The sequence below is a fragment of the Chiloscyllium punctatum genome, chromosome 27 (genome assembly GCF_047496795.1).
Source record: "Chiloscyllium punctatum isolate Juve2018m chromosome 27, sChiPun1.3, whole genome shotgun sequence".
Lineage (NCBI taxonomy): Eukaryota > Metazoa > Chordata > Chondrichthyes > Orectolobiformes > Hemiscylliidae > Chiloscyllium > Chiloscyllium punctatum.
Genome location: NC_092765.1, coordinates 4,408,229 through 4,426,392, shown reverse-complemented (window position 1 = coordinate 4,426,392; position 18,164 = coordinate 4,408,229). Strand labels below are relative to the sequence as shown.

At 42.6% G+C, this 18,164-nt stretch overlaps 1 protein-coding gene across 1 annotated transcript in view; it reads right to left on the bottom strand.

Moving 5' to 3' along the window:
• Positions 1-18,164, bottom strand: part of ahdc1 (AT hook, DNA binding motif, containing 1) — a 207,661-nt gene that overhangs the window by 20,368 nt on the left and 169,129 nt on the right. Inside the window, exon 5 of the mRNA XM_072547958.1 lies at positions 8,870-12,732. Coding sequence (XP_072404059.1) covers positions 8,906-12,670 — 3,765 coding nt within the window. The 5' untranslated portion in view covers positions 12,671-12,732 and the 3' untranslated portion in view covers positions 8,870-8,905. The remainder of the gene's footprint in view (positions 1-8,869; positions 12,733-18,164) is intronic.

The window sequence follows — 18,164 nt, the reverse complement described above, 5'->3', positions numbered from 1 at the left end:
CTTGAGGTTGCTTTGTTTGTAGTTTGGTGTCACATTTGACCTTTGGGTGAGCATCCAATGACCTATCTGTGCCATCATTAAAACTGACTCGACTTATCCTTGTTAACATTTCCCAGTTTCAATCCTATTTCAGCTCATTGTTTGCTCAAGTTTTTCCTTGTCTCTCTGGCCTTGACTACTGCAATTCACCTCCTAGCAACTCTTCTGTATTTTACCCTCCACAGAATTTTGCATGACTCAAGTTTATGTCTTAATTGGCAGGTAGTCCTGCCTCCTACATCTCCCCCTGTGCTTATCCACCCACATGGCTCCCAGTCAGGTAACAGCTTGAATATAAAATTCTTATCCCTCCATGGCTTTGCCCTTGCATTTTTGTCATCGCCTCCAGTCCTACAAACCTCCTCTAATTCCAGCTTCCTGTGCATTCTCAATCATACACGCTTCACCACTGGTGATCCTGTCCTCAGGTGCCCTGATCCTAAGCTCTGGAATTGCCTCCCTGACTTTCCACATCACTTTCCTCCATTAAGATACTCTTTAAAACCTATATCTTTGACCAATCCGCCCAATATCTCATGAGCTTCGGCAGGACTTTTTCTGTTAATGCTCCTGTAAAATGTCTCAAGATGCTTCAAGAAGTTGAAGACAGTGTCCAAGTATAAGCTATCTGTTTTGCAGGATGCTCAGGAGTTGCAGCAAATGATGGCTCTTTAATCCAACAAGTGGCGCAGCCTGAGGTTCTGAGGAGAGACTAGGAAATATGGAGTTCTGTGTCTGAGGGAGTATGGTAGCTCAGTTGGGAATTGCAATATGAGTTTCAAGATGCAAATACACACAGGAGGCAATTCTAAAGTTGGAACATCTTTGTTAGGGGCTGTCATCGGCAAAATGGAAGGTGCTTTGGCCTAAAGTAGGACTGACGTGCAGTTAAAAACCAAAAGAACCAATCAGAAACAAAAACAGAAATTGCTGGAAAAGCTCAGCAGGTCTGGCAGCATCTGTGGAGAGAAAGCAGAGTTAATGTTTTGGGTCCGGTGACCCTTCCTCAGAACTCACCTGACCTGAAACGTTAACTTTGATTTCTCTTCACGGATGATGTCAGATCTGCTGAGTTTTTCCAGTAAGTAAACTGACAAAGTATCCCAGAGATGGATGCATTGCAAGTCACAGCAGCATAATGCATTTCACTCTCTCAGCTGCAGTCAGTGGAGATTGGGACTGTGGTAACTTTGTCAGGGGCTCAAGATCTGCCAATATGGATGTTGTAGTGAGGGCTTAGGATTTGGGAACACAGTGGACATCTAGATAGAGCAGACCCTCCCACTGTGTTCCCCATACCCTCCCTCCATCCTGATTAATGTCTTCCACATGTACACGTTCTCTTTCCAATCTCTGGCAGTGTCATCCAGAGCAGAACGACAGAATTGAGAATTTGTATTCACAGAGGAGACAGAAAAAGCTGGACAGTGGCAACCAAGTTTGGGAAGGCAGCAGGGAAATATTCTAAAAACTGTTGATTGTGGAAGGAGGTTTGGAGGGGCCACTGCAGTCTGATACTCTCCTTCAGCATCCCTCCACTACAGGGTTCAAACACGCTGAGCTGGGCAGCAAATGTTTGGCTTTTCAGGGTGTACATTATATTGAGATTTTATACATTTTTTAATGGGCCTTATTCTGCATCTTGTAGACAGAAATCAACAAATGGAAATGATCTTTGTCCATTAAAAGAATCACAAAATGGGCTCCAGTGAACCAGATATTAGAATTGAGGATTACGTTTGAGCACTGGGCATGCTGACTGGAAAAGAGCGACTTCCAGATCATTACCAGCTGGGTCAACTCATGGAACTTACATTTCTTCTGTGATGGCAGGATAGATTACTGGTAATTAGTCCACACTGTGGAGGTTACCATTATATAATGTGCACCTGAACCCAAGGACTGAAGGGGAACATAACATTGCAGACTCGAGAAACAGAGTTTATCTTTTTAGTGGCACATTTGGACTGGGACTCACTCTGTGCCAGCCATACCAGAGCAATCAGAGGAGGTCACTGAGCGGGGGCTGAAAACAAAGGGAATTTCACCTTTGCAAAAAGGTGCAAAGGATGTAGATTAGATTACTAACAGTGTGGAAACAGGCCCTTCGGCCCAACAAGTCCACACCGCCCCGCCGAAGCGTAACCCACCCCTACATCTACATCTACCCCTTACCTAACACTACGGGCAATTTAGCATGGCCAATTCACCTGACCTGCACATCTTTGGACTGTGGGAGGAAACCGGAGCACCCGGAGGAAACCCACGCAGACACGGGGAGAATGTGCAAACTCCACACAGTCAGTCGCCTGAGGCGGGAATTGAACCCGGGTCTCCGGCGCTGTGAGGCAACAGTGCTAACCACTGTGCCACCGTGCCGCCCACAGATTTGTACCTTGACAGATTTCTCTTTTACAGAAAACGTGAATTGAAAATGAGAAGGAATGGCAACTGGGAAGCACTTGTGACCTGAAGAGCCCACCTAACTATCATTCTGTGTTCTGCAGCGTGTCTTATCCCATTTCTCAGGTGGGTGGAAAGTAGCCTGATGGGTAACAGCTAAATGCATGAGATTTGTGAATAATATGCAGTTTAAAGATGGCACCTGTCCAGTCAGTCAACACATAGCAGAACTGCTTCTGTTGTCAAATTACCAACTCGAATGAAAAGTATTTGGAAGGGTCACATACAATTCCCTCCATAATCATATATCTTCAAATACAGATTTTACCCTAAATCAGGGCCTATTTTGCCCTTGGTTTGTTTTGCTGCCGATCTTCTAGTCTTCATACTCAAACATGTTTTCTGCCAAAATTTCCGAGTGGCAGAATTTGATTTGCTCCACTCAGAGTGGTGCGTTACCAAATTGTCTGTGTCTCTCAAAACATTATGCGCGGCAAACCATCCACGTGCCATATGGCTCCTGCTCTTTTTGAAGATGCTGTTATTCAGGTCTGTAAGAGTGCAGTGAAAGATGCAAATCCTCTGAAAAACAAGGTGCTGAACAAAACATGTCATCGACAATAATTCAGGAAGGAAACCTATGTAATACAGAAGTGTAATACCAATTTTCATTTATCAAAACTCTACACACAAATAAGATAACTCATTTTCGTAACGTTGGTAGGACATGACATGCTAGAACTCTGCTGTGCTCTCCTACTTTGTAACCAATAGTGCCACAGATTCTAACGCAATAGAGAGAATTGGTATGGACTTTGCTTTAACGTCTTGCCTGAAATGTATCAGCTCTGACCACACAGCACTCTCTCAGCAACGCAGTTGTAGCATCGGGCTAAATTACAAGCTCAGATTTCTGAATTGGGACTTTCAGACCCAGTTTACTGACCTACAGATGAATGTGCTACCACTAAGCAAATGTAAGCAGCTACACTGCTGGAGCAATTGAAAGCTAACATTATTTTTACACACCCATCCACTGGGCAGGTTGCCTTTGTGACTGGAACAGTGTAAGAGTTAGTACAGGGCAACATCATCCACAGCAAAATCATGCACATATGAAGATTTGATTTGATACACCGCAAGTTCAAACAGCTCACAAAAGAGGAAAATAAAGTCCCAAGTTTAATAAAGCCCCTCCCCATGTGGGATGAAAAGAAAGCACAAGTGTTGATTGCCAATTAATGGTCTTCCATTGTCCGTTTTGACAAATGACATTCCTTATCTGTGTCTTTTAAAGTATTTGTTTCCACACAGCTTTAAAAAGGAAAGAATTCAATATTTGGCATAATGCTCTTCAGCCTAAATAGTTAAAATCAACAACTAATACAGAGGAGGGCAGGGGGTTAAATGAGGGTTGTTCCAGGGGAAAGGAGAGAATTCCCAATGGCACACGACTTTAGAATTGTTTGTCCCAGTTAGAAGCAGACACTCCCTCTTATTACTCTCATAGATTTTATTCCAGAGAACACACAATGAACATTATCTTGGGATCAACTTCTTCCCTTTTTCCAGCAATAAAACGAAGAGTTGAAGAGAATTGCCATGACCAAGACATACTTGATCAATTTCAGCCAATTTGTTCACATAATTTACCAACTGATCATCTAGCGATCATTTTGCAATCAAATCATCCTCCATTAGAAGGGTCCTGAAAATGTACCGAGAGCCTCAGAGAAACCTCCCCAAACCATCTGCCAGAGTTCCTTCATTTGTTCACGTAAATCTTCTAAGTTAATCTGTGCCACCTTCAATGGGAGTGCCACCACTCACTTCCCTGTGCCCCCCCCAATCAATCCCACAGCTCCCCCAGCCCCACTCCCCCCTCCAACTCCACTCCCCACCTCCACAACCCTCCCACCCCCACACTCCACCCCCCCCCCCCCCCAACCCTGCTAGGCGTTGCCTTCTTCAAATAATTCTTCATCAGACAGGTGGCCTGGATCGGTCAGAATGTGATTTGATGAGATTATACCAGATACAACAATAATATTACATAGCATGTTTAATGTAACAACACTGCAAGGGACTTTGCGGGGGTTGGTGTGAAGCACATTACACGGGATGGTATCCAGGCAGATGACTAAAAGCTCAGTCAACGCAAGGGTCATAAAGGAGTGTCTGGAAGGAAGAATGGCTGACAGTTGGAGGTGGCCAAGGACAGTATTCCAGAGCTTCTGACCTCCCTCACTGACAGCCCATCACCAACTGGGCAGCAAGTAAAGTCAGGGACGCACACAGAGTTTCTCTACTGCAGAGGGCTGTCAAGGTTGAGTCAATAAGTACACTAGAGGCCAAAATCCATTCTTCATCATGATGGAAATCAAGGGTTATGGGGTAAAGTTGGAAAATGGAGTTGAGGATGATCAGATCAGCCAATGATCTCATTGAATGACAGAAGAAACCTGATGGACTGAATGGCCTACACCTGTTCCTCTGTCTTATGGTCTAAAAGGCAAGGATTAGACAAGTACAGAGATCTCAGAAGTTGAGAAACTAATGAGGATTACAGAGGTGTGGAGGTCTAAGGCCATGAAATGGTCCAGAAACAAAACACTGGACGTTGGTGATCCAGCACAGGTTGACGAGGACAGGGGTGAAAGGGAAGGAAATCAAGGTATGGGCAGCAATGCTCTGGCTAACCTCACGTTTACAGAGAGTAGGGTGTGATAGGCAGGGCAGGAGCACCCTGCAATGGTCAGGCTTACAGGGCAGCAGCATCTTGAGCTGAGACACTGATGAAGTTGGGTAACATTGAAATATTCAGCCTATGCCATGGCTCGAACATGTGGGTGGAATCACGTCAAGGTCAACCTCGTGATGATTGTGAACAGACTGATGTCATCGCGGGTAGGTGAGCTACAGAGGTGGTCACGACACAACAGAGTTCAATCTCAACTAGAGTATTCAGTCCAGTTGTTCAATATGTCATTTCAGCTGCATGACACTGACATCTTTTGCTATAAATGTGGTGTCTTATGATCCTACTCCACAGCAACCTGATGAAGGAGTGGTGCTCCAAAAGCTAGTGCTTCCAAATAAACCTGTTGGGACTATAATCTGGTGGTGTGTGATTCCTAACAGTGCACACCCCGTCCAACACTGGCTCCTCCACATCAGTGTGTCAGGAGGTGAAGGGAGTGAGTGAGTGAGTGTTAAAGAGGGCGGAGGGAGAGAGCATTTAAGGGGGCAGAGGGAGAGCGTTAAAGGTGGCGGAGGAAGAGAGCGTTTAAGGGGGCGGAGGAAGTGAGTGAGTGTTAAGGGGGTGGAGGGAGTGAATGTTAAAGGGGGCTGAGGGAGTGAGTGAGTGTTAAAGTGGGCAGAGGGAGTGAATGAGTGTTAAAGGGGGCTGAAGGAGACAGTATTAAAGGGGGATGAGGGAGTGAGCATTAAAGGGGACGGAGGGAGAGACCGTTAAAGGGGGCGGAGGGAGAGAGCGTTAAAAGGGACGGAGGGAGAGAGTGAGTGTTAAAGGGGACAGAGAGATTGAGTGAGTGGGCTGAGGGAGTGAGTGAGTTTTAAAGGGGGCTGAGGGAGTCAGAGAGTGTTAAAGGAGGTGGAGGGAATGAGTGAGTGTTAAAGGGACTGAGGGAGTGAGTGAGCATTAAAGGGGGCAGAGGGAGTGAGTGAGTGTTAAAGGGGGCTGAGGGTGAGAGTGTTATGGGGGCTGAGGGAGTGTGTGTTATGGGGGGGCAGAGGGAGAGAGCGTTAAAAGGGGCTGAGGGAATGAGTGAGTGTTAAAGGGGACGGAGGGTGTGAGCGCTAAAGGGGCGGAGGGAGTGAGCGTTAAAGGGGCGGAGGGAGTGAGCATTAAAGGGGCGGAGGGAGTGAGCGTTAAAGGGGTGGAGAGAGAGAGTGTTAAAGGGGATTGAGGGAGTGACCGTTAAACGGGACGGAGGGAGACAGCGTTAAAGGGGACGGAGGGAGTGAGTGTTAAAGGAGCCGGAGGGAGAGAGCGTTAATGGGGACAGAGGGAGTGAGCGTTAAAGGGACGGAGGGAATGAGCGACAAAGGGGACGGAGGGAGTGAGCGTTAATGGGGATGGAGGGAGTCACCATTAAAGGGGCGGAGGGAGACAGCGTTAAAGGGGACAGAGGGAGTGAGCATTAAAGGGGACGGAGGGAGTGAGCATTAAAGGGACGGAGGGAATGAGCGACAAAGGGGACGGAGGGAGTGAGCGTTAATGGGGATGGAGGGAGTCACCGTTAAAGGGGCGGAGGGAGACAGCGTTAAAGGGGACAGAGGGAGTGAGCGTTAAAGGGGACGGAGGGAGTGAGCATAAACGGGACGGAGGGAGTGAACGTTAAAGGGGCGGAGGGCGTGAGCGTTAAAGGGGCGGAAGGAGTGACCGTTAAATGGGACGAAGGGAGTGACCGTTAAACGGGACGGAGGGAGTGAGCTTTAAAGGGGGCATAGGGAGTGAGCGTTAAAGGGGACGGAGGGAGTGAGCGTTAATGGGGACGGAGGGAGTGACCGTTAAAGGGGACGGAGGGAGTGACCGTTAAAGGGGACGGAGGGAGTGACCATTAAAGGGGACGGAGGGAGTGACCGTTAAAGGGGACGGAGGGAGTGAGCATTAAAGGGGATGGAGGGAGTGAGCATTAAAGGGGACAGAGGGAGTGATTGTTAAAGGGGATGGAGGGAGTGAGCATTAAAGGGGACAGAGGGAGTGATTGTTAAAGGGGACGGAGGGAGAGAGTGTTGAAGAGGATGGAGGGAGTGAGCGACAAAGGGGACGGAGGGAGTGAGCATTAAAGGGGTGGAGGAAGTGAGCATTAAAGGGGCAGAGGGAGTGAGCATAAATGAGCGGACAGAGTGAGAGTTAAAGGGGACGGAGGGAGAGAGCGTTAAAGGGGCTGAGGGATTGCGTGTTAAAAGGGGTGGAGGGAGTGAGCGAGTGTTTAAGGGGGCAGAGGGTGAGAGTGTTAAAGGGGTTGGAGTGAGTGAGTGTTAAAGGGGCGGAGGGTGAGAGTGTTAAAAGGGGCGGAGTGAGGGAGTGTTCAAGGGGACAGAGGGTGAGAGTGATCATTAAAGGGTGCGGAGGGAGTGAATGTCTACCATCCCCTGGGCCAATTCTTGATTCAATTCAACTTTACAACGACAACTGATGCCAAACATTGTGAAATGACAACTTAACGTCAAGGACAGTTATTCAGAATACACTGTTGAAATTCAGCTCTTTCTTTCTTCCCCCTACGTTTAACTTATAAAGATGATGTGGAGGTGCCGATGTTGGACTTGGGGGGGGGGCAAGGTCAGAATTCACACAATACCAGTCTGCAGTTCAACTGGTTTATCTGAGAAGACAGACCTGACAAAGGGGCAGAGCTCCGACAGCTCATGATTTCAAATAAACCTGGTGGACTATCACCTGGCATCGTGTGACTTTGGACCCTAACTTAGAACCAGTAATCCGTAAAAATGGATGGAATCATTGGAGATGAAATTAATGGTCATTCAACTTATTTTCTTCTTTATTCTTCTTTTAGCATCTAAAATTTGTACCTAGATACTTTGTACTTAAGATGGTGCCTTGAGAGGTGACATTGTAAACATTTTACTGTACTCCTCTTCTTGAAAACACACGAGAATAAACCTTATTCTATTCTAAGTTAAACATTGACATGTCAACAAAAGCTCAGCATTCCTCCCTTAACACAGAGGAAGAGGATTTTCATTGAAGTCCTTTTCTCTTGCACCTTCTTCTTCGGTGGGGAATGAGAGAGCCTGTCTCTCCTTCCACGAAGATGGATGGGAGAATTAAAACAGGGATTCAATTTGGAATCTTCCTTGTAACTCAATTTCATGGTAAAAAAGACGACACTCACATGAACATTTCTTGTCAAGACTGAAAGTATAAGAGATCTTCCAGCTGACACTGATTATTTAGCCAGAATACAGCTCAAGTTGCTGTTTTTGATGGAATATCAAGTTGGAGTCAGTATTTTCCCATTAACTTTGAGAGACAAGAGGAACACAGCTGACAATGGAAGGCAAAATAATTAAAGTCAACAATTTTCTTTTGTTGACACAGTGAATGATTGGTGCTTTGTCAGATCAAGATAATTTCATCCAGATTCCTAAAAGAATGCCATATATATAGGTGATGGGGAAGAAGATAATGATTAGATTATAATTAAAACACATACATATATTCACATTCTGTGCTTAGAAAAAGAGAACTTTGCATCTTAAACTGGAATACAGAAGCATAATTCTTGAGGCATACAATAAACATAACCCCAATGCTAACCAGTAGTACAGTACATCATATATAAAATGTGCTGGCAGAACTGATAAACACTACATGAGCATAATCAGAAACAATTATCATCACTGGCTGAAGCTAGGAGAAGATCAATGTTCTTACCTAATTGCACTGAATGTTTTGCAATGTCATCAGAAGTCACTGTGAAGCATTTCCTGTGTACACCTCATCCTGATTTTGGTCCAGTAGTAAGCCCATTGGTGCCTGTCTACGGTTCCCTTGTTTGTCTGCGTAGTTATTGTCCACATGAATAGAAGAATCACTTGATGCAGGCGAAGCATTTGCTGTAGATAACATTGCATTAGCGTATACCGAACTGCTGTAATCTATCGCCATCTTCTGTGTTTCTTTGTCCATTTGTGCTACCATATTTAGAGGGATCATTTGGGGTGCAGAACTGGGTGGATTATGTCTTCCCTGCATTACAAACAGGGGCATGTCAGCTTCTTTCTTGCTCTCAACTAATGAACTGCAGCTGGTAGAATTCTGCAAATATCTGGTGCTTGTTTCCAGAGGTGGATTATCAGGATCAAACTGGAGCTGTGACACTGATAAATCTCTGTTGGCTGGTGTTGTCCTTGGAGCCACATTTGTTCCTGAGCTGTTTTCCAATGCATCGTAAAAAGCTGAATGTTTTTTCCCTTCACTTGACTCTAGATTGTCCACATACCCAGGGGTGCGCAAACTAAAAAAATCTTGGTTCTCAGACAGAAGCCCTTCATGATCAGGGTTGATTGAATGTTGCAGTGCTTGGGCAGATAGCTGCTGGTGAGGGCTTTGAAATGGTTCAGTTTCTAATGTAGACTGCTTTAGGTCTGAATACAGAGTCTCTTGAACATCACTGCCGGAAAATATTGGGGAATAATTTTCATCAGGCATTGGTGTCGAACAGCCTGAAGAGTATAAGCTACAGTATTCTTTCTGATCATTTTTTTGAACTTGAAAGTTTTGGGTGTTACAAAGTATTGGGGGCATACTGCTATCTGGACTGTAGCCATAATCTAAAGCACAGTCCGCACTTTCAGAGAATATAGGATTGGTTCCTTGAGTTCTCTGTAACAGCTTTGATTTGCGAATAAATTGTTCTCTCTTATTTGAAGCACAAAGTCCCCTGGTGTTCCTCATCTGTCTTGGTAATGCACCTTTTCTAGAAGGAAATGAGGGTGAAGCTGGAAAAATCAACTGAGAAGGGCTGGACATATCAACTCGTTTCCGTCTTCCATACACAGCTCTTGAATCAGTGGGGAATGGGACATGATGGTTCCACTGACGTTTGGAACCAGCTTTCGGTCCAGATCTTTCAATAGGTACTGTTTCGTCCCAGTCCATCATCAATTTTTCTAGACTTGAGAGACTAGATTTCTCTTCACTTGCCATATTACCACAAATGTTAACACCTCCTTCAGAATTCTCAAAAGATGTGTTAAAGTGGGATGAGGATTCACTGTAAGTCTCTGGAAAGGACCTTAGCTTTACTTTCTGGGGTGTATAGTTTGAAATATCCAAGATGTCTTTTGACTCATTCAGGTTGTAATCCAACACTGGTGTGTAATGGTGATTAAAATACGCCATATTCCCATCGCAAAGATTAAAACTGGATTTGCAGCTCAGTTGTAGACCTCTGGAAAACGCCATCCTGGAGGTATCAGCTGATAACTGCAATGAATTTAAATATTTCTGAGATGCGTGGTCCATGGAACAGGCTGCATCAGATTGATTCTCAGAAGTTAAAGACGTTTGTAAAGTCAGAGGACTGTGAACTGGCTTAAAAGCGTTAAATGAAGATGTCTTATTAAAATGTAGATTTGATCCAATTACATGATGACTGTATGTCTCAGTTGAATTGGCTTGTGAAGAAGTAACATTATTGCTTGTATCATAGCCAAACGTGCAATCTCTGTTACCAAGAAAGTCAAGGCCAGAATACTCTCGAGGTTGTGGCAGCACATCTGAATTACTGAAACTTTGAGCTTTCGGTCTGTAGTTACTATACTGAACAAAGCTATCTGCAGTCTGTTGGCATGAGAGTCCAGTCGGTCTCGAAAGAGGTGGCTGAGCAGCAACTCTTTGGAAAGTTTCTGAATCAGAAGGATGATACGAGGAGCCGAAATCAACATTATCTGAATTGTCTGCAATCATTTGTGGATAAGTCTGTCCTGTTTGATTTGTATGTTGCTGGCTGCCAATGCAACTAGGAGAATTAGTTTTATCAAATCCTTCCTGGTAATGAGTTAAGTGTCTTGATGGCTGCGCTGAATTGCTGACACCAAAGCTTCCACTCAGGTTACATGATTCTTGTCCAGTCTGCGAAAATGATAAATCCATCAAGTCTGACGAATCATCCGAATCAAGTAAGGACCGGAAATAGCCAGCAATGCAGCCTGGACTTTGTTGAGCGACACTGCTTTGGTTGGAGGATAAACAACCCATCAAATAGCCATTCCTTGACATAGAACCGGACTCCCAAATAGTATTGGGAAATGATTGTGTAGACATACCAGGGTAAGATGGATACAAACCATTTCTGATTGGTTGCTTCGAAGGATAACCTTGGCCCACAGGCCAAAAGTTTTCATTTTGTCTTGCCCATTCTGAATTTTCAGCATTCATATTCCGAAAAATTCCGTGTTCTGGAAATGGTAGTGCACGCTTATATGGTTTCCTCCTTTGAACAGGCTTCTCTTTCATTTCTGTGCCCCATTTGCATTTTCTGGCATACAGCTTGGTTTCACCCAAGAATATCCGCTTTCTCTTTCCAATGCCCTCAAAGAAATCACTGAAAGTAGAAGACGATTCTGCAAATTGCCCCAGTTGCCTTCCTCGTGAACACCCTGCTTTTCCACCTCTCCTTCGAGTACCTGCCAATGTACGGTAAAACTGAGACATGTCCTGATGCATAGAAGCTGATCTCTGAAATGATCCCGGATCACTAGGTGACCAACACCTGGGTGGTGAGCATCGACCCAGGATCAGACTCTGTTTAGTTAAAAAAGCCAATTTGGACAAAACATCTGCGTAGTCTGTTGTGTTATCATTGGATCCAGCAATATAAGTAGGTTGCGGTGGAGAAAGTTTGTGATGCCTGGGTTTTCTCTTCACATGATTGGTAGCTTCACTGCTACCTTCAGGTAATACTTTCCTTGGCCTACCTCTTTTCCTTTTGATAACGACAGGAATATCACTTGTCGGTAACACCATCACCTTGCTTCTCCTACCTTTCTTCACTGTTGGTAATGCAGCTGTGTTTTGCTCTGGCAGAGTAACGTGATGTGTTTTGACTCCTGCACTCACGTTATTGTGCAGTAAAAGCTTTTGGCACATTTTTGTTTTTCTTTCTGTGTACATCTGGTACTTCTGAGTATTGATTTTTGCTATTTTAACTAACATCTTCCGACTGCCTTTGCATTTAGTTTTTGGGTTCTTATTTAAAAGTGTCCTTTTAAGAGGCAAACGAGAGACTGCTCCATAATCTTGATACGCTTCTGCAGATGCTGAAGGAATGGAAAGACTCTTGCAGTATTTTTCAAACTCGATTTGTTCCAAACTATTTTCGCGATTATACTGAATCATTGGTTTTTTCCTCAAAGCGTATTTTTTACATGTAGTTTCAGTTAAAAGCAGTCCAGCATTTATTTCCTCTTCATTCTGACTGTTGTGTTTCAGAATCCCAGCTTTAGAACTTTCACACTTTACATGGTGTCTATGTTCCGGGACAGTGTACAATGATGACATATTTTCAAAAAAGCTATTGTTGTTCGGTGACACGGCAGATGAGATCAGAGCTTCGATTTTAGAATCTGGGTTGGCTGGATCAAATTTTTCAAATTCAACACGCCTGCATTCGCGATGGTCTGTATTTTCTTTCCTTTGCGTCCTATCCATTTCTTGCCTTCTGCTTGCCATCTGAGATTTAGATCCTATATGCAGGCTTTCTTCTGGACTTCTAATACTGCTAGCAAGCACAACTGAAGAAAAGAAACTATACTGTAATCCTGTCTTTTCATTTTTTGCTACTTTGCTTCCATTACTTTGAAAGGTGCTGGAGTCAATTTTAAATGCACCACAACTGAGCTGGATGCCATTATTTTGCACGTCATTAGACAAGAGATTTAAGTCTTTCATGATATCTCTTAAAGTTACTACAGGGTATAAATTACTTTTGCCATTGCCACATTTGTTTTTCAGCAATGCCACAATGTTGTTAATATTTCTTTTCCCAGTTCCCATTGTAGCATTTGGAAAACTTCTATGGAGTGAATCAGAGGACATTTTTTCTTTTGTAACTTCATTGGTTTCAGCTTTACCAATGCTGGATTTGTCTGATCCTATGTCTGACTTAAGACTTTCCTCGTTATAACAGCTTTTTGTTTTCCTAGTCTGACAAATACCAACTGAATCCATTTGAATCAGAGTATCTGCTTCATTATAAGTGTATGCATTTGAATACTGACCATCTTTTACATCTAGAGACCCATTGGCCAAAGGAACACCTTCGGTTTCTTCAGAGCCATTACAAAGTTCCTTAGGAGCTGACATTTTTATTATGGCTGGTGATTTGGTGATGTGTGTGTTCTCCTTTAGTACAGTTGAAATGGTTTACTCTCTGAATGTTAATGTTAGCAGCATTGGAATAGGTGTTGGGTTGTGAACTCCTACACTTTATAGAAGCACCTATAGTTAAAACAAATTTAAAAAGTAAAAACCATGATGGTTTATTTTAAACTGCCTACATATGATCTTGCTATTTATATCTGTAAACAGGCTTACACATAATATATTGAAGATTATAGTGTCATATAAACATTTGAAATCGGAGAAATGAAAATATTTTGTCAGATTAGCCAAAATAAGAGCACATAGTTAAATTTAAAAAGAAAGCATACTGTTGTTCTACTGAATTTAAGACTTGACGTTTGAAATTAATTTATTCGTTAGGGTGAGGAAAATGTGTAGTATGTTTGATCAAATATGATATTTTAGTTAATATCAAAATAAACCTCTTGTGTTAATTTGATGTGATTAGAGCTTCCATATGAAATATTTAATTTAGTAGAACAATTTTAAATGAATATGATATGTCACAGGTTATCTACCCCAGGCACAGCAATGTTCATTCTCCAAATGATTGTCTCTTTTACATCATGGGTCTATTTTTGATTCTGCCAATAGGGAAGATATGTGTGCTTTACTTATCCATTTTAGTATGAATGGATATTCTTTTGCAAGTTTCTCCAGTGATAAAGCACATAATTTAGTTGACATCATACTGTTTTACACAACTGCTTTACACTGATTTAAATTCTAAAAGTCCTAAAATTTGGAAAATGGGGATTGAGAGACTATTATTCAAAGCAACATCACAATGCCTTAGGTAACCATTCTCGCTTTTTCCTTCACTTCAAGTTTCCTTCACAAAAGGTTGGTCATCCTAGAGTTGTCCTAATAAGGAGGACTGGAGGATCATGACTCAAGTCATGAATTTCATAAAGAAAGGCTTACAGTGGTCTAAGAGTGAAAGGAGAAACCAAAATGTGTAAAGCAGGTTCTGACTTCATCTATCACTTTCCACTCAAAGATCTTGAACACTGACCCCAGAAATTGGGACACCAGCATCATCCAACTCATGATGCCAAGATATGTAGCAAGATAATCCCACCTCCATGAGGTCACTTGTTTTTCAACCATACCAGTGTGGACCAATCACTGCAAACCAACAGGTGCTTATTTAATTTAGGCTTCCTATTCTTTCAAAAGGACATTTCTCAAAACAGCAGTTGGAAGAGGAACTGGAAGAGGTGTTTTAACAAAATATTGGTGTGCTTTTCTCTAAGTTCAGAAGAAAAATCCTTCACTCTTGGGTTTTGTAACTTTTGAAAATTTCTCTCTTGCCCAATTTCTGTATTTTCAATCTCTAACTAGCCATTGGATAAAAGCTATAGATGTTCAGAATTTCAAGAGCAGTTTTTGAAGGGCAGAGAGACTTTGAAATCAGTCAACATCAAAATAAGGTCAATAGAAATGCAAAGGAACTGGGAAAGGGAAGAAACAGTCAAAATGATTCAACATGGCACCCAGCAGTGAGCCTCAAAGGAACATAAATTTGATGGGGATTAGTGAGATTGCCAAAAAATTAAAAATCGACAGTGGGCATTCTGATCACAGAAATGTGTTTGAAATTTATCACACATCTTTGCCTTCTGGGGAGAAACTATCCCTCACCAGATGTTAAAAATATTATAATTTTGCTTCCATTGGCACACAGGTCATATCGGAGTTCGGATCAATGTTTCCTACATCTGCATTTCCAGCTCAGCCAAACTTCTGCATTCAAGATGTCGAATAATCTGTTGTCTTTATTTACCTGTTCTTTTCTGGGTGACTTTCAACTCTGTTCAAAAAAGGAAGAGCATTCAAGAGGCATTTAATAAATGATCTAACTGAGTGATATGGAATCTCTGTCCTGATTTGTCAGCACTTTCAAGTTCAAATAGACACACCATGCTAGATCAGAAATGCAGAATGGAACATAAATCTTTCAAAAGCTTACTTCAAATCTGGGTTCCTAAGTATGCAAAATATAAAGAACAAACTCACTCTAGCTTTGTCAGGAGACCAGAAATGAAAGCTCTGCCTTGGCAAATTGTTTGTTGTGAAAAATACAAGATCTTCCCATTACTCAGAAGAAGGTCACAGCACTGGCAGAAATTAGATACTTCACGCTCGTACAAAACTTCAACAGTGACCCTCAAATTACTTGGGAGTGCAATGTGGGGCATCCAAAATCAAATGACATTTTAACCATTGCTTCCCTCCATTTTTAATCAACTGTTTATCTCCTTCATGTTTGAAAACTGGCTGCTAATCTGTGGAGGGGGTGCTGTGAACAAACATTAGAAGAGACATGACATTAATTGATATCATTTGCTCAGCAACCTTCTGTTCCAGGTGCAATTTCTCATGTATTGCAATTTCTCAGAATTTTAGACAATGCAGAAAGAGAAAGAGGATTTTACAAGATGATTAGAGGGTTAGATAGGGTTGACAGTGAGAACCTTTTTCCACGTATGGAGTCAGCTATTACAAGGGGGCATAGCTTTAAATTAAGGGGGGGTAGATATAGGACTGATGTTAGGGGTAGGTTCTTCACTCAGCGAGTCGTAAGTTCATGGAATGCCCTGCCAGTAGCAGTAGTGGACTCTCCCTCTTTATGGGTATTTAAGCGGGCATTGGATAGGTATATGGAGGATAGTGGGTTAGTGTAGGTTAGGTGGGCTTTGATCGGCGCAACATCGAGGGCCGAAGGGCCTGTACTGCGCTGTATTCTTCTATGTTCTATGATAAGAAGTGGGGAGTTATGGCATTTCCACTTTATAAATAATATCAATCTCTAAATAATAATAACTTCGTGGCTGTGGTGGTACTGTGGCCGTGATTGAAGTGGTGGTGGCTTGTTGGGCATAGTCTGTCCCTTCTGGAGAAAAGCCAGTGATGCAATGGCTTTGGTAGTGACAGCGCTGCCGATACAGTCCGGAAATCCTTGCAATGTTAGCCCTAGGGACAGCTTCAGCAACAGCATCCCATAACTACTCCATAAACCCAGGAGCCATGAAGGGAACAAAAGATGAACTTTGTCCTAACTTCATCTCAATAATTTATTTTAATAATTTCTCATTAAAACAATGCCGAATTGTGGTGACCTATACCCTTGTCTTAAATATAAGTGACAATAAATTGCTATTCTATTCAATCAATTTTCAGGAAATGCTCAAGTCTCATCTGCAGTTCAGTGCAGCAGTTCTGACGACTCAAAATTAGCTCAGAGCAGATACTAGCCTGCAAGAATGTGCTACTAACTCAAAAATCGAGCAAGAGGTCCTGGGTTCAGATCCCGGACGAGCCCCCAAACTGTTACGACAGGAGGTAAATCCTCCTGCTTAATTTAAACCAGCAACACAGAAAAGATTTACCCCGTGCAATAATCTTTGAAAATTCAATAGGCCAAGAACTATTTAAAGTTAAAAATTAACAACTTTATTTCTTAAAGTATAAATAAAGTATAAGAATAATTAACTAACAACTAACAACGACTCCTTCTTCTAACCTATCTTTTACTTTCCCTTTTATAATACTAGTCCGATAAAATCCCTGATTAAGATTTACTGAAAAATTCAAATTTCAAAACCAGCCTGCAGTCGAATCTTCTCTTTGCAGATTTGCAGGTCGGTGTTGATATTTTTCTCTGAGCAAACTCCTTCTCTAGACAGGTACCTCTCAGACAGTTCTGACTAGCAGTCTACATCTTGTGGCAGTTCTCTTCCAACTGTTCAATTTTTCCTGTCTTATACCCCAAATCATTAGACCTTTTCATTGGCTTTTAATATTGTCAATATACTAAATTCAAACTTAATTGGAGGTTGGCATTTTGGGGTATAATGTAAATTGATTGGCTAAACTGAAATCTGTTTTTGTCTCCAGGCAACTGCTGGATGACATACTACATTGTGTCTTGTTGAGAACATATGGCACTGTCAGGTAAGTTCTGCTAGCTTTTAACTTTCTTAAAGGTACTGTACACCCACACCTTCATAATACCAGCACATTCATTCTCTTATATGAGTCAAAACATCAAATAGTATTTGCAACAATTTTCCCTGAATTATTTCAAGGAGTGACTAAACTCTCTATCTTAAAGAAGGATGGTAGAGTTAAAATAGACTACAAAATAATTATGAGGCATTTTGATGCTGAATGATGATATCGGAGAGCAAAGCTTTACAACTGACTACGATTCACTTTTGTTGGAAAACCATACTGTGGACAAGATCAAACAACCTGCTCTTTGTCTCTTTTAGCTTCAGTGACAATGAGGAGCAGTTAGTTCAGTATGGAATGTCTGCCTGGAGGAATGAATACATTATATTACTTTGTTGGGATTCATCTTCCTCATGCAGGAGGTCTCGTTTTGTAGATAAGGGCATTGACCATCTACCCAAGCATTTTTATACATCACTATTGGTGATGTGATCACAGTATTAGCCAGCTCTTTGTAGTAGATTCAGCTCCTCGGAATCCGCCTCCAACTGGAATCTTTGTAAACAAAAACAGTTCATTGTTGCATTAAGTAATTGAAGGCGATTGATCAGGGCAGCATTGTGGCTCAGTGGTTAGCACTGCTGCCTCACAGCGCCAGAGACCTGGGTTCAATTCCAGTCTTGGACAACTGCCTATGTGAAGTTTGCACATTCTGTCTGTGTCTGCGTGGGTTTCATCCAGGTGCTCTGGCTTCCTCCCACAGCCCAAAGATGTGTAGGTTAGGGTGGATTAGCCGTGGGGGTTGCACCGTTAGGATTGGGTAAGGGGGTAAGTCTGGGTGAGATGCTATTCAGGGAGTGGGTGT